This window comes from Cydia fagiglandana, chromosome 4 (genome assembly GCF_963556715.1).
Source record: "Cydia fagiglandana chromosome 4, ilCydFagi1.1, whole genome shotgun sequence".
Taxonomy (NCBI): Eukaryota; Metazoa; Arthropoda; class Insecta; order Lepidoptera; family Tortricidae; genus Cydia; species Cydia fagiglandana.
Window position 1 is genome coordinate 9,044,877 of NC_085935.1, and position 21,285 is coordinate 9,066,161.

Sequence of the window (21,285 nt, forward strand, 5' to 3'; positions counted from 1 at the left end):
AACTATTTTCAATTGGAACAGTCTTTTTCTTTTGATTCGATTCAATTTTAAATTACAGTTTTCATACAAAGTAAGGCCTGAATTTAATCATGTTTTAACGGACATGTTAATAATCTTATTGTTCTTGATTTGGACATACAAGAGTTACCACAAAGAATACTAAGTAAAACAAATAGCTCTGCATTAAAATATAATCTGAATTCTTACATGATTAATATAGACTCTTCTAACGCAATAAACTGCCGAACGAGCTAAGACTAGACCCAAATATAACAGTGCTGCTGCATTATCTACTTTACATGATATATACCTAGCAGTATTTAACGTGTTGCCTACTATTTTTAACCGACTTCAAAAAAGGAGGTTATCAATTCGACCGTATTTTTTTTGGATGTATCAGAACTCCTTTTATAACTTGTAGGGTTTAACTTTAGTTACCTATCTAATATTTACCATTACGTATTGTTATAAGCAAGCCATAAAATTTGTTTTTATTCAGCAGCACTATCGTATTTTACACAAAAAATCTGATCATTGTACGAAGTACCAAAGGGCAGTGATAGGCAATTTATAGGTCGGTCACACTGATTAATTTAAACCCTATTAAACAGATCTACATTATATGTAACAATCTGATGCCTGTGATACTTGCATCAACATTTACAACTTTATCAAAACTTAAGGAAAGTCACGTCACTGATGTGACGGGTAGGGTATGCGGTTAATATTAGGTACCTAAAACAAATTAATACAAAAATAAATGATCAACAACAAGTAATTACATATTCATATCAAATGATATTTAATTATTTATGGATTATGTAAATATATATTTGTTCACGAAAATAATTAACACGATTTCAATCAATGACTAGCTATTAAGGCGATTCTATTTCGTCATTCATAAAAGTCCTAAAAATAAATTAGTCCTAAAAACAAAATTATTCGAGACTGCAAAATTCTTATTTAAATGGTTAAATAATTTAAGAAAATAATGATTAAGTACATAACAATTCTACGGCTAGCGTATTGCTTATTATATATAAATATAAAATAATACTATGAAATCAGTACCGAGCAGCTAAAATATACACCCGCCTTTCTTTATTAAATTAGCAGCACGTTATTTTTCTTTCTATTTTTATAAACTAAGTATAATTCTAGTTCTAAACTAATTACAAAATATACAGTTATGTCGAAGATATTTGTGATGCGGATCATAAATTCATAATACACGTGCTAGGCACTCTCAATAAACACAAGCGTGTCTATAATTTGTGTTCGTCGTGTCGTAACACTAACTCCAATTTTTGACTATCATATCAATACATATGTATATTCGAAGGATAACAATATGGAATGTAATTCAGTATCATTTACTGAGGCAGCATATTACATGTAGGAAATATGCAAAACATCATGAATTATCAAAACATTCATGCGACACATTCTTATTGCTTGACCAGTAATTGTTTTAGTTCGTCTAAATATGTTCATTCATTCGCTTTAATTTGCAATTTAATTCTATTGCCCGAACGAAACTAGTGTTCATTTCACATCTAGACTTGCATTAGTAATCATAAAAAAGTGTCAAATACAAATCCGCATCATTTCCTAGCTAGTTTTAATCAGTGACGTCGCGGTGTCAACGTTAGAGGAAGCCAGTTCTAATTTTTCTGCAAGGTTTGGAGGGTAAGGTATTCAACTATTTTCGAATAAGCAAACCCTTTGCTATAATATGATTCCCTCCCACGGAGGCACATTTTACCGTTCTAACAACTTTCGTCCGTATGCAGTGCGTATGCATTGAACGTCGAATAAAGCCTCTGACTGGTCATATTGGTGTCGGGCGATGGGAATCTTACGCAGACACGTTTTACCGTTCTAAGAGCTTTCCTATAACCCGTCCCTCTACTACTAAATACGTATGAAGTGTCTATATGAAACCAGAGTCTCCAAAGTTTTTTTTACCAGAGGGCCATATTGCGCCTCAGAAACTTTTGCGCGGGCCACCGTCGGTTTTTGCGCCGGGGGAGTTGTCTGGTTGCTGCTGTTATGAACAGTTCCACTCTCAATGAACGCTGAACCCCTGGAGCCTGGCTCCCGCGGGCCGGACAGTGGGCACTCGCTTTGTGTGTCGGCGGGCCGGATCGGAACGCGTCTTGGGCCGGGGTTTGGAGACATCTGGGGCAGAGTGTAGAGCGGTGTGGTGTCGGGCCTATCAGGTGTTGAGGCCGGGGAACCAGGCGGCGAGGCCGGAGCGCTGCGCGTGCGGCAGCGCGGCGCGCAGGGCGGCCTCCTCGTGCGCGGAGAGGCGCAGCAGCACGGCCAGCGCGCGCGTCAGCTGCCGCGCCTCCAGCTCGCGCGCCGTCAGGAACCGCAGCACCACGTGCTTCAGGTACCTGCACATATTACACGTGAATACGGGTACAGGTACAGGTTGTTTCACGAAACCTGGCACAAATGGACTGAACGAAACTTTCTTTGTATGAGTGACACATGCACACGTGTGTATGACCGTATACCAATACACACAGATATTTTCATTTACTCATTCGTGCCAGCTCTTGTGAATTAACCTGTACCTACATGACGCTATAATTTCAATTGAAATGTTGCACGATACGAGAATGCAGATTCTGATGAAGGTAAGAAAACCGATATTTGGTAGGATAACATTTGAATACTGACATTTAAATACAGCTGTATGTCTTTTATTTGTTAATTTGTTAAGTTAAGATAGCTATTGGGTCATATACACGGTGTAACATGAGTAAACCGAATAATTTTAACAGCTTATTCCTGATCATATTTAGAGACAAAAATGTCCTATAAGCTTTTTTGAAATTCGCCTAGTTTCAGAGATATTATTAATTAAAAAAAAACCAAGTTTTTATTTTTACATAGTGTTAAAGGCCTTTTTGATGGTGATGTTGCTGTTATGGGACGTAGTCTAAATATCCTTATTGATAGATGTCAAAAAGTGACAAGTAACACTTTGCAAAAAGTAGGTTCTACAAAAAAAAATGTAAAAATCAATTTTAAGTGACAAGTTTACGTATAACATTTATTTTTTATGTACAAATACATTCAAAAAAATTAAAAAACAAAACAAAAATAAAAAAAAATATTTGGTGATATTGACCTAAACTCATATTACATTTTTTACTTCTTTTGACCTCAGAAATGCGTGGTTAAAATTATTCGGTTTCCTCATGTTACACCGTGTATACACGTTAAACACATTAAAATATACAGAGGATATACGAAAGCTTGGTAAAAATATTGACTATTAAGTACATGGCTCAAAGTGCTGTTGAGTAAAATGCTTCGATGCCATCGTTATCTTGCTTACGATTATTTTAGAGAAATCAGTGAGTTTTAGATATGACATTTATTTCTGTTTGCAAGTGTTACCCATAACTTATTCAATTGATTAGTAAACGAGACTTACAAATGTGTCTTTAGGCTCTTACCGTCTGCTAATGTCTTGTTCCTCCGCGGCGAGTAGATCAGGTTTACTACTTTGGAGTTCTCGCTGTAGTGTTTTCTTCATATCAGATATCCGATTGTCTAAAGTCTTAATTTTCTGTCAATAAAATAATATAACATTAAACCAACCTATATATTAGCGTGTTTTTTTAATCAGTAAGTTAGTAAAGGTCTATAAAGGTAATACGATATGGGAATTCCGACGTTAATAGGATCATTATTATTTAATGTCGCATCGAGGTTTTTTCCACACCTTAATATCATTTTTTTTTAATTTATTGAACAATAAGCTAAATAAAGTAAATTATTATTACAAGACCCATCGTGGGCAAAACCTTGAGGAGGTTTGTATGCCGATGGGGAGTTCGAGAAAATAACATGACAATATACATATCTATCTTATACTAATTATAATTCTTAATATATGTAACTAAAGTCGTTAGATTGTAACAAGTGCGTCTTAATTACTTTTTTTCTATTTTTCCCGTTTACATATTTTAATCTAGTATCTTCTGGCAAATCATTTAATATTTTAGGCAATATATATGTATACAGTCTAGTGCCATAAATGTTCTTATATTTGGGTAAACAATATTTGTTTTGGCTCTGTAAACTTCTTAGTTTTGTACATCTTATATATTCTTTTAGTTTAGTAACATGGTGATATTCTTCAAAATTGAAAGATATAATCACGATTTGTTTAAATGGAATTAGGTAGTAAAATGCTATCATACCTTATTTTTATCACAGATTTCAGTTTCTAAGTCTTGTATAGTCTTTTTGAGTGAGTTTTCGCTTTCCGCCATTTCGTCTATCTTCCTGTTTAGCTGCTCGATCTCTGCCTTCCGCGATTCGTCGTTTTCTTTTATTAACATACATGCTGCTTGGTTCTGGAAACAATGTACCTAACTAAAATTACATATTTTTAACTAAATAGGTGTACCTAACAACAAAGTGTAGCACTTGTACTATAACAGTTTGGTGATCTTTTTCTAACGAACTGGTTATCTCTTCGACACTCATAAAATCTCTACTGATCCTCAACTGTCTGCGTATTTACGAATTTAAGTAAGGTACCTTTATATCGGAATACTGCGTTCACCTTAACGAATTACTGAAATGATACCTATTAATTGTTATTTTTTAACCCCTGGGGAATAAAAGGGCTGATTGCAGGCTGGCTTTTTTAAAATCTAAAGTGGTTCTAAATCTATCTGGTTCTTAGATAGGTTTTTTTTTAAGTCATCTACGTCCTTACCTCTTTGTGCTGAGCTATGAGCGTCTCCAGTTCAACTATCTTGGCCTTGAGCTCGGCTATCTCGGCCTCCTGGTACCGCACGTCGCACTGGCTCATCTCGATCGTTTGCGACATGTGCGCGTTTCGTAGTAACGCATCGTCTTTTTCGCGTTTTTCTCTGAAAATTATAATAATAGGTTATATATTACTTGTGTCATAACACATGTGTTGGAAGTACAGACGCTCAAACTGTACTCAAACCCGCTATGATAAAAAAACAACTATACTTAGATTACTAAGTAAATTTCTCTTCAATGTGAAGTTTGATAACAACTGAAAGTCAAAACAAAAGGACAATGTTCAGGAACTATCTTGAAATATTTCTTCTCCAACTAATAATGACATTATTTAAGACTGAATGTACTATGTACATCTCAACAAATAGTTACATATTTGCATAAGAAAAACAAGCGAATAAATCTCCTAAAGCCAACATTCCGAAGATTATGTCGCTTGTACGAGTACGTACTTGTCATACTTCCTCTGCATATCCACATAATCGTGTTGCATATCCGTCACCACCGAGTTAAGATGGTTGACTTCGACTTTCGTCTCGTCATAAAGCCGGTTCGACTTGTCGATCTTCTCTCGAAGGATCTTGACAAGCGTCCGTTCGTTCTCGAGTGCTTCCGACAGTTCTCGGTTTTGCTCGATCAGTTCTTCAATACGACTCTCAAGGTCCATTGTTTTTTCCTGAAATTAGCAGTGTTATTGGTTAATGATAATGCACACTTTCCACACGAGGACTCGAATAGCCTATATACCTACTGCTAATTATTAAAATGAGGTTGCTGTAATAAATATAAATATCGCCTTAAAAATGCAGACATAAACAGGTCTTAAGCCGGTGATAGAATTTTAAATCTTGCTGACGGGCCGTGGTGACCATAAGAGTTATAGCAACTAACTATCCTAAACTCAGTAATTAAAGCTGCTATTGGTATTTTACAAATTTTCTACAAAAAGCCTCAACACTTATATCTAGGCTGATGTCTCTACCACCGAATCACCAATGCATAAAAAAAAATCTTAAAAACTAAACAAACGCATTCTTATAACCCAATATGTCCAAAACAAAGTAACCATTTTTGTGGAAAATAACGGTACCCAATTTCCTATAAACACCCCTCGATATTTCGTTTATTATGCAACAACAGGTAATGAATGTAAAAGTGTAGAATAACTAGGTAGAAGAAAACAACCAACGATAAACAAAAAAACCGTTTTCAAATCTCTATACAAATATTTTAAAGCACTTCGAAAACCATTTAACATTACAAAAACAACACACACGTTTATAAGGTAACGCAATCACGCGGAGAGTGGCGAACCAGGCGAACTGGCGACAACATTCCCCGGGCCGGTCGCGCTGGCCGGCGCGGCGGCTCACGTAATACCCGTGCAACACACTACATACCAATACCACACGTTCTTATACAACACAATGTTACTTATAACCTCCTGAGAATAAATGTACATTAGGTACAATGTACATATTCGTGCAACCTAATTTGAACCTTTCGTTAACCAAATAAAGTAGCGTTTTTGTTTCATTGCTTTTTAAAACTAACGAAATTCGTTCTAATTTACTTATTGAATAAGGTTCAAATTAAAAATTCGAAAACTTTATATGGTGGGTCTTACGTGGGTAAGAGTACAATAGTATTCTATTAGGCCACTGCTATAAAGTTTATACGCGCGTACGTTATGATAACATTGATTAAATGTTCTAGCTAATCTCCTATGTAAATCACGTGATGATCTCAGTGGACTCTTAATTTTACCGCCAAATTAATCTTCGTAATACTTGTGCTAATTAGAATTACTTATCTAAAAATAACGAATGTTTTAAAAGTATTCAAGGTGTATTAGGGTAAATTCGTATGTAGGATAATTGTGACAATTAGATGAAAACCATCCAAAATTCCATCATAATAAGAGTCTCTTTTCGGAATTATCCGACAGTTTTCGACATTCATAACTACCCGGATACACTTCGCTGGCCCAATATTACAGGGTTTAACTTCACTCTTATCGAACTGAAATCTGAACATTCCCATAGTGACATTAAGTCGAATTTCAACTATCTTGAAAATGTAACATAGAACCCTGTAATATTGGGCCAGCGACTTACCTACTCATGAAATTTTTCTCATATATGTTTTGAAACAACATATTGTACCTTATCGACAGATACTAAAATGACTTGTACAACACTACATATGTATATTTACTAAAATCGAATAGCTTAAATTACCTATCATAAAGTAAAAGCGGGATGTTAGTCAGCCAAACATGCAATTAGTAGGTACCAAAACCACAAAAACAGCCCATAGCCACATGCAGGTGAAATTAAAAATATTTTTCAATAAAATAATTTATTAAGTAAAAAAAACAGTGCACATAGTCCTTTTAAAATCGAAATAATTTCAACATGAACTAGACGTATCATAAAATAACATATTAAAATAATTAACAATATTTAAAATCTAACTTACTCTGAAGGTGAATAAGTATCTCGAGTCACAGTGTATATAGAGTATGTATATATTGTAGTAAGATTGGCGCACAAAAGAGTGGCCGTTGACACCTGTGTCATCGGAATGATGACGGCATATCTACGTGCTACCGATACATTATCGTTATCACGTGATAGTCTGCATATAGGAACTTATCTCTGTAGTAGGCTAGCGTGTAAAAATAACACCATCTTTAATTTTACAACAACACTCAAACTCGCTAAGTAAAACGCAACGAAAATATGTTACGTACTCAATAAGTACTGAATATTAAAATATCTCTCGTAATAACATAAAATATATGCGCTTGCAACTCATAATTCAAAAATACAAATTTTTATTGTATGTTTTCATTCATCCGAACCAACCGGTTGAAGTTTGTTTTATGAAGCATGCCGGGTTAATACGTAAAGGTATATTTTAATACAATATAATACATTATAATGTCTTGAATATTGGGACGGACGTATTTTCACGATAAATACAAATACCTAATAATTATATTTATGATAACATTAAGATGTTTTACATGCAGGCAAAACATAAGTCTGCAACGATTTTGATAGCACACGCAGTGCAAGTGTTATCTTAAATGTCAAACTTCTATGAAATTATGACGTATAAATAACACTTGCATTGTAGGTACTATCAAAATCGTTGCAGACATATCTTGGTCTAACTCTATCTTAATATAAAAATATATTGCACATGTTGGTAGTTGCCATCAAAACACAGATAAAGTTTAAATTGGAATAATTATTTTACTAACTAACTTGTGTGCAATAATATTCAAATTTCAAACATCTAAAGTCATAAGCACAAAATATACCAGTCTAAGTTTTATCTACTATTTACTCATCTACTAGGGCCATGGCTAATTACATAGGTAAAGTATAATTTATAACAGGTTCGTTATGCTGCAACTTGATAAAAAATTATCGAATTGAGAAATTAAAATTACATTTCACATAATATTTATTTCATACAGGCAAAATACATAACGTATGCGTAGGCATAACGTATTACAGTAAAATTTTCATTGCATATATATTTGTATTATATACAGCAATATATTTACGATTTTGCATACAACCCTGTTATCCATTAAACACAGGCCTCTAGAGAGTTATTCTTTCTAATTTCAACAACAGTCTAAGTACAACTAGTAAGAATACATTCTATAGAAATATGTATTCTCATTCTTAAATCCTTGTATATTTCTAGACAACAACGTTACAACATTCAGGAACTACTGTTTCAAAGCGCAATTTACTATTTCGTAAAATATGTAGATAAGTACCTAAAGGTACATAAAGTTAATTAAATAATTAAATAAGTGACCAGTGAAATATGAATATGAATTGTGAATATTGCCGAGCAGTGTCCGCGATTTAGATAATAGCAACAAGCAATCCCTTTATCATTATTTTAACTCAATTAATTCCCAAATTCTCGTGCTATTAACTAATGTCAAAAATCTAAGATAACAGAATAAAATAACAATAGGTAAATTAAAGGAACCCGATTAGGTACAGAAAGGGTTTTAGATGTTATTCAAAGACCCAGGTTATCCAATGTTATTTTAAACGTCAAACTTCTATGAAATTATGACGTATTAAAATTATTACATGATACTTGCACTGCGTGTGCTATCAAATTCATTACAGATTGTAGGCTTCTCTTGGTCTAACTCTATCATCATCATCATCTCAGCCATATGACGTCCACTGCTGAACATAGGCCTCCCCCTTTTTTGGGGGGTGAATGCCATAATCGCCACGCTTGGCAGGCGGGTTGGCGATCGCAGTTGAGTACACCGAATTTGAGAGACGCTGCTGCCCGTCCAACGGTGGTCTTGGACGTGGTTTAAGGACATACCCGGGTCCCTAACTCTATAATGTGCCATATTTAGTCAAAAAAGCCCACCCATTGTGTTTACAGATAATTGCAGGACAATTAACGTTTGCATAAAAACCTGCTCAGGCACGCACGCGAGAATGGCAAAATGTACAAACTCTAGGTACTTTCTCATATATGTTCTATTTCTTGAAACAAAAAATACTGATTCGTTAGTTGCACATAGTATGTAAATACATATCGTCGGCCTAAATCGCAAACCTCGTAACTCCTCCGGGGGAATTACGAGGTTTGCGACTTTAAGTATTGTTGTCCAAGGTAGCAATTACTAATTTCCTTGAAATGGAGTTACGAGGTTTGCGACGTAGGCCGACGATATATTATTCATCTGTAAATCAAACAAAATGAAAAATACCAGACGTGGGGCCTAAATTGGACATGCTAAAAATTCTACGACGGCACTAACTATGACTTGCATATTCATTTATATAATCAATGAAATCATATTGCTGGTAATGTGCATGTCTAATATAGGCAGAGGGCACTTGTCTTGTAGGCGTGAAATAAATACACCGATTAAAGCGTTTTTGAAGGGATAGCAAATTAGCTCAATCTCATGATATTTTACAAGTTATGACAAATGTAAGTTTACTGGGATGGACAAGCTTGCTAAATAATCACTTGTAAAATTCATGTGATTAGAACCCTAGTCACATAACTTTCTTCTAAAATGCAAAAAATGCGCGCATTTACCCTATGCTATATTGCAAGAGACAGAATAGCTAGTTGTGCTGGCGTTTCCTATACTCATATCCAGAATAGAAAGAGTAAACTAAAGGGGCGCACAGATTACCAGTTCGCCGGACCAAAAAGAATAGATAGTATAGAGGGGTCCTGTCAAAGTAAATTTTGTAGTCGCGGTACATTTACTGCCATCTATCGACACACGATTAAAACTTAAAATAAAATTGAAAATGTATAAATGAATTAAAATATGTTTACGGATATATGATTATTAATTTTTATTGTTCCACAATGACCCATGTTCTTTCACTGATACGTGTTAAAATTGTTAAATATCAAACAGTGTCGCCAACGCCATCTAAACGACAATAGGCCAAAGGTATATGGCGCCATCTATTCGGCAGTGACTTTTGCTTGACATCCGAGGCACGTTTTTTTCTTAGACTTTATTTATCTTATACGGAGTTATATATATCTCTGGCCGGACGATAGTAACCTGTCAGTTGTTCGGAGCTGTCAAATTTTGTTTTTAACTGACAGGCCGAAATAGTCTGGTGGACTGGTAATCAGTGAACCTCTGAATCTGTGAACAGTTACGGGTGTGTATCTGTTTTATAATTTACCTGCTTTTTTATAAACAAGGCAAAATTAAAAAAAATAAAACATCAAATGAATGTCAGTATACTCTTCTAACTGGTTATCAGTATAGACCTAACATAATTCTACCAGCGTCACACTACCACATGTATGCAGTACACTCTAAATGCTGTAGAGGGTGGCACTCACGCCCTCGTGGTCGGCGGCGCTCCGCAGGCCCTTCACCTCCATCGCCAGCGCGTGCACCTCGCCGCTCAGCCGCGCCACCTGCCCAATCGAGCGAATCAGCTACCACCCCAACTATGTTGGGCTCTAATAACCTATCTAACCTGTTCTATATCTTCGAAAACAATCTAGATTTATTTAAAATGGCAAACCATTGTAAACTACATAGTTTTAAAATTCGTTTTGTATTCGAATGACATTTAATTATCGTCCATATTAAGCGCAGCAGCTAGTTTCAACCATTATAACAAATTGAAGACAACCCCATGGCAAGGCTAAAGGGCATTGTGATTTCGTAATGTTGAAATACTTGAAATTTAGTAATAGCATATGACGCACTAGCACATAATGTACAGGTCATGCAAGAAAACAAGCGAAGGAATATAGACATTGCGTAATATAAATCATTAGGTTAAGGTTTATTAATGATGTTTGTTCAACTTTAATCATTAGGGCACATTACTTAGAAACAAGTTTGGATAAACTGAAATAAATGTCATATACTAAGAAAAAATAATAATAATAAGAAGTTTGGATAAATTAGATAGATTAGAGATTACTTTAAGAGCCCCTCAACGTGACGCATAGATCGACGAATCCAGCAACATAAGAACTAGTTTGATGTATTCAAAAGGTACTTAAATATAAAATACAATCCGTTAATACCTGTTGTTAAATTTAAATAATCACGATTATTTTGCAGTGGCGCTAGTGTGCATCTTGATGAGCTCTTAAATATGGATATAATCTTACCTTCGCTTCGCTATTGATAAGATTCTGCTTGGCCTTCTCCAATTCGGCCGCCATATTGAGAAGTTTCTCGTGAACCTCTTGATTCTCAGTTTCGACTCTTCTCCGTTCCGCGCCCTCTTCGCCGGCTTGGCGCGACAGTCGCGCCACCTAGAGGTATAACCCCATATGACAATACATGCAAAAAATGCATATTTATATTTATATTACTCATTTGGAGATCCAACAGCTATGACATTAACATAAAAATTATAATAGATACAGGAAGCCAATTATAGGAATTAACAGGTGTAGTAACATAATACTAAACTAACAGGTACTATATACTTATACTATTATGCCAATAACTGCCTAGCGAATATATGACGACGCAGAACGAATGGATTATTTACAGATAGTAAAAATAAAACATAAACACTCGTAGTTATGTTGGCATACACGGTATAAAATTGATATGTGGAAATAGTCCCAATAATGTCACATTTACCAACTGTATTTCATTGTTATTAAGTTAGTGTTTAGAAATTACTTTTTATCAACTGTAGTAAAACACGTTGCACCAAAACATTACTTCATGCAAATAAATCCATGCAAACCAACAAAATGTGCATTATTAAAATACAAATCAGTTTATTTACACTGGATTGCATTATGTTAATACTCTTAATACTACTTAGTCAGTGTATATTACAGAGATGTGTAAACAGGTTGAGAGTTGCTTTTTTATAGATATTTTATGTTTAAAACTGCATAATATGATATTTAAAATTTAACTTGACCTCTGCGGGCGTTTATTTAATGAAATTACCGCTTCATAGTACAGCTGCTTGCCTTCTCAGTCTCACTTACATAGAATAGAATATAATAGAATATTTTTTATTTATAATAAAATATATATTATAATATTACAAAATAATGCCTCACAATTCTCTTACTATTTTCAGTTCACTGTATCTAATTCTGAATTTCATTTTCGGCTCGCACGTGAAGTAGGGTCATGGCGGAAACAGTAGCTCAGTCGCCCCTGTATCGCTTCACTCGTGTTGAAATTAGGTACCTAGTGAGCCACTGTACCCGGCCTTTAAGTTCTCTACCGAGTTTTCTACCGAGCCACTGTTCCCTCCTTGACCCTAAGTACTTAATAATAAATATTAAAAGTATAATAAAGTGTGAACCTGCGTTTCGAGCGAGGCGATCTGTCCGCTCCAGGAGGTCTTGACGTCCGCCAGCGCCATCTTGGCCTCCTGCAGCTGTCGCGCCAGCACGGCGCGCTCGCGGGCCACGCGGTCGTACTCCTCGCACCCGGTCGGGCTTACTTCGCGTTTGTCTACAATATTTACTATTTTTAGGCAAAAGCAATCATTACAAGTCTCGATTATTATGGTGGGAATTCGTATTAACATATCTTTTTAATCTAGTTTAGGACCAATCAATCAGCATGAACTTTGAATTAAGACCTAAAAGGTGCGGTTACCTTCGGCCATTGAAATTTCATGGAAACATTGGGCAGCACGATAACACGTTTGCCTCTTTTTTTTAATAAGTTGCTTTCTCTCGCTTTGCCCGCGACCAATACAGACAAGATTCTGCTCGTATAAGAATCATGACATGAGTAGTAAAGTTGACGAAATATAAAGTGAGCCGATCTTGTTCAAACTTGTTCGTGAGATCGGCTCACTTTAAATTTCGTCAACCTTAATGTAGTTGAGTATGTGATAGTGCTCAGAGCCGGGTGGCGTAACGGCTCGCACGACAGCCAAGCCAGCTCGATGACGAGGTAGGGCGCGCTTCCGTTTCGCCCACAGACAAGACATTCTCCAGACATAGCATTACCTAATACCTAGTCGCGCTACCCCCTCTGCCACAAATACGGTAGTTTTACTCCATTTGTCTTTGCATGGACCAATCACGGCACGGGACTCGCTCACCTCGTCCCCCGTATTTTTGGCAGCATCGGTTTCATGAAAAAATTGCTCTAACTACTTCTTTTGAAACTAGGTGTTCTGTGGTTTCGCTTAACCTCGCTGCGTAGGCTAACAGCAAGTGTATAAGGGTCGGTTGCACCAAACTGTTTGTATCGTTAAAGAGTTCGCTAAATTTTGATGTATGGAAAGTTTCATAGTAAAACGCCCGGGCGCGCCAGCTGACGTTCAGTCTGGCAGGCAGTCTGTCAAATGTGGTTGGTGCAACTGACCCTAAGCCTAGAGTGGTGCAGTACCGTCGTCGTGCATGTGGTGGTGGCGGGAGGCGGGCGGCGCGGCGGCGCGCAGTAGAGCGAGCTCGTCGGCCAGGTCGCGCACGCGCGCCTCCGCCTCTTCGAGCCGCGCCGCCTCCAAGCTGCGCGAGCGCGCCCACTCCCGCCGCGCGACCTCCATCTCCTCCTGGACACAAAAATTTCATTAAATATATTATGCACCAAAGCGGCACCGTTAAAATGTTAGCTAAATTTTTCGGCTGAGTAGGTACCATTGACTATCCCTCAATAATTGTGATCGGTGCCACTAACCCATAGTCTTAACTTGTGTCTACTTTCATGTTGTGTGCAATCGTGCAAAAAACTAAATTTCACTTTAGCCTGACTTTTAGAGAATGCTTTAAGACATTTAAGTTAGAATAGCGCCAGTTGCTTAGGCCTGCGTCACCCGCGTCGCCGACTGCACTGGCAGTGCGACTTGGATCTGATTTAGACGGCGGTTTCGCATGCGATTTTAGTTACATTGCGAACTGTTGGTTACGTCCAATTCAACCGACTGATCAAAAACAACAATGTAATGAAACTCGCATACGAGTTCTCGCATCGTCTAAATAGGGCTTAACTCACAGTAAGCGTGTCGAGGCGCTCCTGAGCGCGCTCGGCCGCCGCCAGGCGCGCCCGGTACTCCGCCAGTTGCTTCTGAGCCGCGTCGCGCTCCGCCGCTGCTCTCGCCGCTTCCGCCTGCGCCGCCCGCGCCACCGACTGGGCTGCCAATGCTTCCTCCCCTGTAAACATGTTGTTATGTTTGTTATGAGGCATGTAGTACCTACAAATTAAAAGTAGAAAACCTTTATGCCACCACCATCTGCCTCAAAATACAGTCAGTCAGAGCAAGTGCACCCATTGATGACCCATTGATATGAGAGGTATAGGCTTTTCTACCATATATTTCCAACTGCGTTTCTCACAATTGATGTGAAAGGAGTTACGACTTAAAGAAAATTTATCCTCAATTTTTCTAGGGTTCATTATTATATTAGTTTTTGACAGTTATGGTTTACTCTGGATAAAATTTGTATCTCAATACCTTGAACAGATGCCAAAGACAGTCTCAACTCCTCTATTTTCTGTTCCCAATATGAATCCCTCTCTTTCAGCTTTGCCTCCAGTTGTGATGAGTACTGCTGCTGCAGAGCAGCTTGATCCACTCTCCCGCCCGTGCGGTCTGATAGGTAGGACTCCAATTGTGGGGATATAGACTAAAAACAAGTACTTCTTTTAAACAATAATATATCTTAAGAGTAACTTTCTATTAATTTATACAATTTGTAAAAGATTGTTATAGAATGCTAATTTAATCAATTTCAATTTTATTTTGTACAAAATAAAGACTTATAAAGAAAGAAGAAGAAAAATATTTTCTGTGACGAAAAATAGTAATACATTTTATATGAGACATTCAGTAAACAATAGAGATCATAAGATTTTCAATTTCATTTAAGAAGATTTTTACTTTGAATTGTTTTTTTATATCCATCTCTTTAATTAATCATTAGTATCATGAACCAAATGATTCAGTGCTACAAAATTATTTGGCATAAAAGAGTTATTAATACCAGAAGAATAAACTTACATCTGATGTTGTGTCTCCCTGTCCCCCGGAGCTGGACGGGCTGGCGGTAGACTGTTATGTATTGTGCATTAGTAAAGATAGGTTTTCCTAGGATAGCAGTGCTGTCATGTAGCGGCCGTCGCCATACTAAATAATACAGCTAAATATGGATGTTGTAGTATTTGTGCGGAGACAGCCGTTATAAGGCCTGATTCGAAACAAATTTGACAAATTCAGAGTGATTTTTCTTGGATATTTTCTAGCTTACTTTATACAGGGTGAAATTTAATTCACTGGCCATATTCATTCCCGGCACTAGGTTACACTTAAGGAACCTATTTAGCGAAAAAAAAGAGTACACTTTTTTTTAATTTTCATTTTTCAATTTTTAAATATTTTCCATGAGTCGTGGTCACCCTATTACCACAAATGTAAACAAACCTAAAAGTAGGTTTTAACAACAACATCAGCAAAACCCTTATCTGACCTTCACTAAACCTTATAATCGTTGCAATAGAGTCCACCCTGTTAGTGTTGGCGATGGTAGGCAGGTTTATCAATTTCGAGGGTAGTCTAAACTAAACCATTCCGCGCTAGCGGTAAACATAACGGTAAGCATAAATGATTAGTCACTCGTCACTCGCCAACCTTAAAATAACCATCGCGCGCGTACTAAGGTTAAAAAAAATGTTTTCGAACCGGGAATATTACGAAGTGGTACGGTGTGTTATTTATTAAGTGGTGAGTGTTTACGTGGTGCACAAAGATTATACGAAATGGAATCCGTTCCACGCCTTCGCAGACAAGGATTGAATCCAAGAGTACCATCTCGTGGGACTTTCGTTAATTGCGTCGATTGTTAATCAAATGTACGTAAGTTGATTCAATTTTTTAAATACGCCTGAATGCAAAGATTCCTGACCTAGTTTTTACTCATTGTTTTTAAGCCACGGACGTTTTGTTAATTCATTAGTCAGAAATAACATTTAGATTAAAAATAACATTTTAGATTAAAAATAACATTTTAGATTAAAAATAACATTTTAGATTAAAAGCCCGTTAATATGAAAGGAAAAATTAGCAACTTATGTAGGTAATCTCGCTGCAATAGGGTTCATAATTGGTGACGCGATTGCAAACAGCGGGAGGGGCGGGTGTCAATGACCTTAACTGATAAGATAAAAGCGGGTGTAGTGGGTAGTTGTCGGTTCACCATAACGTACGAGGTTTTTAGGACAACTTGATGATGAGTTATTTCGAAAAAAATGTACTGAGCGGTATTAAAAGAAAAAACACGTGTTTAATATTTTTTCGAGCTCTTTCGGTTGTTTCAATTTGGCCAGTGAATTAAATTTCACCCTGTATATACACTACGACATTATAATTATCAGAATCACAAAATTATTATACCAAAAAATTTTTTTTTTTGTCAATTCTAAGATGATCAAAAAAATCAAATAAACGCCGCCGTCTTTTTAATTAGGCGCCAAATTGCTGTCAAAAACTTGATAAGTATGGAAGAAACTTGCACATAACTAATTTCCAACATAACCTGTTACCTAATATTATACCAATACTGAAAGGTAATTTCATTGCAATATCCATGAAACAATGAGGATCTAGACATATCTTCAAATATCTGGCGTATCAGGAATTTCGTCGATGTGGTGTCAGTTACCGGGCATTGGTTACTTTTCGACAGAGAAATCGACACCAACATCACTAAAAGAAACGGTTCGCAGCTTTAGTTTAATAATGCGGATTTCCAATATTACTTTGATAATATTTGGAGATGATCCACGATGTTTATGAGGCAATCAGCATGCTTAAGCCAGTACCCTCGAAATCGGACCAAAAAACTTGATTCAACAAAGTCCCACAGTATTGACCTATTGAACGGTATGGAGTGGAGTGTCCAAGGAATTAGTTCGTTAAAACAACAAAAACTATATGCAATATAATATTTCAAAATAAACATTGTTCTTGATAGGACTCAAACTAAGAAACTGTCAAAAAACACTGTCGGATGTATGATGGAGGGCATACAACAAAACTAACGACAGGAGCGGGAAGAAATGGAAAATGATGAATTTACTTATAAATAACAATTTTTAAACAAATTTTCAATAAATTATGGAAAAACAAATCTTGATTCAGCTAGCTTCAGTACCATTAATAGGGTTTTCAATTTGGCAGATTGAATTCGAATCAGGCCTTATGAAAGACAAAACTAAAGCATATTCTAGTTGCATGGTTGCTTATTAGAAGATATATACTAAGGGCTCATTTAGATGATGCGAGTTTTATTACATTGAGGGTTTTGGGTCCCTATCGATTTGACCTTATCGCTAAAAGATATTATAGCTCAAATGTCTGGATTGTGTTATGTCTTTGTGACTACATAGACATGAATGTTAAATGCCTCTTTAGCAAAACGTCTGGATCTTATAACGTTACAATTTAGAATGACGTAGCAGCAAAACGTCATTATCTCCGATTGTCTTTAATACTTAAAAGACATAAACGGTAAATAGTCTGTATTGTGTAATGTCTTTTTCACTAAATGGAATAAATGCCAAACGACTCGTTAGCAAAACGTCTTGATTTTGATGACACTTGAAATTAATACCTTCCCGCGCATACTTTGAATTGTAAACACATTGACACATTACATTTCCAGACGTTTAGCTATTAACTCGTTCTGTGTTCACGTCCACCAAATAATTTTACTTCTGGCTTATTAGGTATTCTAATAGTCCTGTAGTTATGTCCCATGAGCCAACCATTTCTGCACTATTTTTTAATTTGTTCGTCTTTTCCAAATAATTAATTTAGTGATATAGTTTGGTTTGTTTAAAGCTTTTACGACTAGAAGTTTTTAAGTTTTCTGCACAAAATGTACACGTGGATAGCTGTGTCATAGCACAAATATGGCCGTGCTGTGGCCTATTTTATAAAGCTACAAGTTACAATTTACAAGCGGAAGTCTCTTTCTAACCCTATGTGTTAGAACGAGACTTCCGCTTGTAAATTGTAACTTGTAGCTTTATAAAATAGGCAACTGGTGTCGTGCCGTGTGACGTGGCCATGGCGTGGCGGCCAGCTGTCACTTGGCTGTCAGGCCTGTTCCAGATACGGCAATTGCCGCAATGTTGAAGTTGTATATAATAGTTTTAGTTTCAATTTTATGTTTTAGGTATAGTTCTAGTTTTTAATTAGTTTAGTAAATCATAGCATAACCGCCTCGTCGTCGAACGGCGTACGCCTGGGTTACAACGGAAGAACAGCGCTGGCTTTGCCAGCAACATGCTGAGTTGTGACCCTTTTATGGCATTTTTCACTAAATGTTATACATTGTATATTTGTCAACATGTTTTTGTCATCTGTGTTTGTTTGTTTGTCATAAATAAATGTATTTCTATTCTATTCTATTCTATTCTATTCTATTCTAATCATACGGACTATTTATATTTCCAGACGTTTAGCTACTTAGTCATTCTAATTCTTAGCCATCCAGCTAAATTGACTCTTTGCTGACTGAGTATTCTACTTTCATGTCGACGCAGCTGAATTGACTATATGCTGACTGTGTATTTAAATTTTATGTCATCTAGCTGAAATGGTCGTTTAACGATAAGGTATATTTGATAGGTACCCAGGGTTTTGATTGATTGAATTGGATGTAACCAACAGTTCCCAATGTAGCTAAAATCGCATGCAACTTCGCGCACCGTCTAAATCAGCTTTAATAGTAATAATTTTTACAAACGGCTGTCACACTGGCCCATTTTATAAAAAAAAAATATTAGGCTAATATTTAAGATTTGAAATGCCTGTGGGGCTTATATTTAACAAACACTTTGATAATGATACATACATATAAATTATCTTCATTTATTGGGTCATGTTGGGCAGAAAAGTATTTATATCACCTTCAACATTCAATAATAATCAGCTTTCTTGTAAAACTAGTGTAGATTGCTTAAAGTTGCAACAGGTCAAGGTAAATAATCAGAACACTCACCGAGTCATCTCTCAATGTAATGCGGCCCAAAAAGGCACCAGTGCGCCAACTGCTAGTCAATTTACTTATGTCACTGCCTGTCTCCTCTTTTATTTTGCTTTTCAAACTGGCGAACATTCTGCCTAATTATAGGCGAGCCTGCAAATACATAATTATATACAGTTGACAAAATCAATGTTAAAATGTTACATGTTAGTCTTAAATGTTTCTAGAAAACATATCAGGCGCAGTAGTTACGCAGTAGCAGCCTCACCTCACCTTTTCACAAAATATATTCATACTGATAAAAGAATTTACCCTAGTTTGCAAGTTACTCTGATAACATCCAATTAAAGACCCATTTAGTTCACAAGGTATTAACCATAACAATTAAGAGACGTAACGTAACCAGTACAGTACCAGTAGTTTTAATTGAGGAACTACTTACCATATCAGGACATCTATAAAAGCAATTGTATCAAAATGCAACACTAAACATGGATCTTGTAACTAATATAAATATACAACAATCAATTCTTTGGCGAAATGACAAGAAAAAAGGTGACTCAATCGAATGAATTGACACATGACATTGACAATTAAGCGCTACGCTCAGCTCAGCCACAGAATAAGTAATAGTACTACCGTACAGAAAGGAAACTTCCAACAAAACCGAAGTTTGACAGCGGATCAGAGCGGCTACCGCGAAAACCGAAATTCGCGAATTGCGGGGATCTTTCTCATTTACTCCAATGAAGGCGTAATCAGAGTGACAGAGAAAAATCCCCTCAATTTGCGAACTTCGATTTTCGCGGTTATAGCCCAGGGTCGAATCATGCTGTTCCTTTCTATCATATAGCACTATCCCTTTCGGCTATTTAGGGTTGTCAAAATTCAAGTGATTATCTGTGGTCGTGCACGCAAAAGGAAGTCAAGTGGTGCCAACCCTAAAATTAGTAAAATTGCTTGGAGCAATGCTGAGCCGAGTTTTGCCGAAGTCAGGAGTTTCGCACCCCGCTACGCTCAGCCACAGAATAAATAATAGTACTACCGTACAGAAAGGAAACTTCCAGTACTACCGTACAGAAAGAAAACTTCCTACAAAACCGAAGTTTGACAGCGGTTCAGAGTCGAATCATGCTGGCCCTTTCTAATGTATGGCACTATCCCTTTCGGCTATTTAGGGTTGTCAAAATTTAAGCCATTATCTTATCGGTGGTCGTGCACGCAAAGGGACGTCAAGTTATGTCAACCCTAATAATTGCTCGGAGCAATGCCGAGCCGAGCGGAGCCGAATTTGGCCGCAGTCAGGAGTTTCTGAGCCAGGGGTCAGGACTATAACCGCGAAAATCGAAGTTCACAAATCGCAGGGGATTTTTCTCTGTCACTCCTTCATTGGAGTAAAAGAGAAAGATCCCCGCAATTTGCGAATTTCGGTTTTCGCGGTAGCCGCTCTGCATAGTACGCTGATCAAAGATATAGGTACATAGACAATTTGAATTTCGCGCCTTTTCTTACTGACAAGATTTACTGTGGAATTACTTGACCAACTATAGATAGTATGATTATCTCTGTCTATGATTGACATGAGACCAAGGCCTGTTCACTTCCTAAAGCCCCCTCCAGACTATGCGCGTGAATCGCGGGCGAAGCCGTGAACGCGAGTGTGGAGTCTAGTTCGCTGATATGCGAAATCGACTCCAGACTCGCGTTCGCGGCTTCGCGCCGCGATTCGCGCACGAGTGTGGAGCGGGCTTAAGAAAGTTATGTCCCCAAATAATTGTGCATGTGTGCGCCTGAAGCTTCTATGTGTGCGTTGGCCTCCGAGAAAAAGTTGCGAGTAATAAAAATAAAAACATTTTTCTACAGCAACATTGCTCCCAACTCTGATTTAAGTTATCACGAATTTTATACATAATTAATCATAAAACGGGACTTAAAATGCTTAAAACTTAATTACACGCGATTAAGTTATATAATGAATATTTGCTTTGT

At 36.8% G+C, this 21,285-nt stretch overlaps 1 protein-coding gene across 3 annotated transcripts; it reads right to left on the reverse strand.

Moving 5' to 3' along the window:
• Positions 1-2,214: 2,214 nt before the first annotated feature.
• On the reverse strand, positions 2,215-19,869 carry LOC134663645 (golgin subfamily A member 1-like). Of its 3 annotated transcripts, XM_063520067.1 has the most exons (14): positions 19,739-19,869; positions 19,312-19,449; positions 15,309-15,359; positions 14,763-14,934; positions 14,303-14,460; positions 13,700-13,862; positions 12,657-12,808; positions 11,485-11,631; positions 10,696-10,773; positions 5,259-5,482; positions 4,751-4,907; positions 4,227-4,382; positions 3,477-3,589; positions 2,215-2,402 (listed from the first exon to the last, which is right to left on the reverse strand). In XM_063520067.1, exons 2-14 carry the CDS (start codon positions 19,426-19,428, stop codon positions 2,222-2,224), a joined length of 1,869 nt encoding a protein of 622 aa, XP_063376137.1. In that variant the 5' UTR covers positions 19,429-19,449; positions 19,739-19,869; the 3' UTR covers positions 2,215-2,221. The 3 variants fall into 3 exon arrangements, with proteins under 3 accessions (XP_063376137.1, XP_063376139.1, XP_063376140.1); XM_063520069.1 differs by lacking the exon at positions 10,696-10,773; XM_063520070.1 differs by lacking the exons at positions 10,696-10,773; positions 11,485-11,631.
• Positions 19,870-21,285: the final 1,416 nt, after the last annotated feature.

What these genes read in the sequence shown, in the direction of transcription:
- LOC134663645 (XM_063520067.1), bottom strand. Translation starts at nt 19,428, where the DNA reads ATGTTCGCCAGTTTGAAAAGCAAAATAAAAGAGGAGACAGGCAGTGAC. An exon ending in TTACATTGAGAGATGACTCG is followed by an intron (nt 15,360 to 19,311) that starts GTGAGTGTTCTG and finishes AATACATAACAG; the next exon opens with TCTACCGCCAGCCCGTCCAG. An exon ending in AGGGAGACACAACATCAGAT is followed by an intron (nt 14,935 to 15,308) that starts GTAAGTTTATTC and finishes ACTTGTTTTTAG; the next exon opens with TCTATATCCCCACAATTGGA.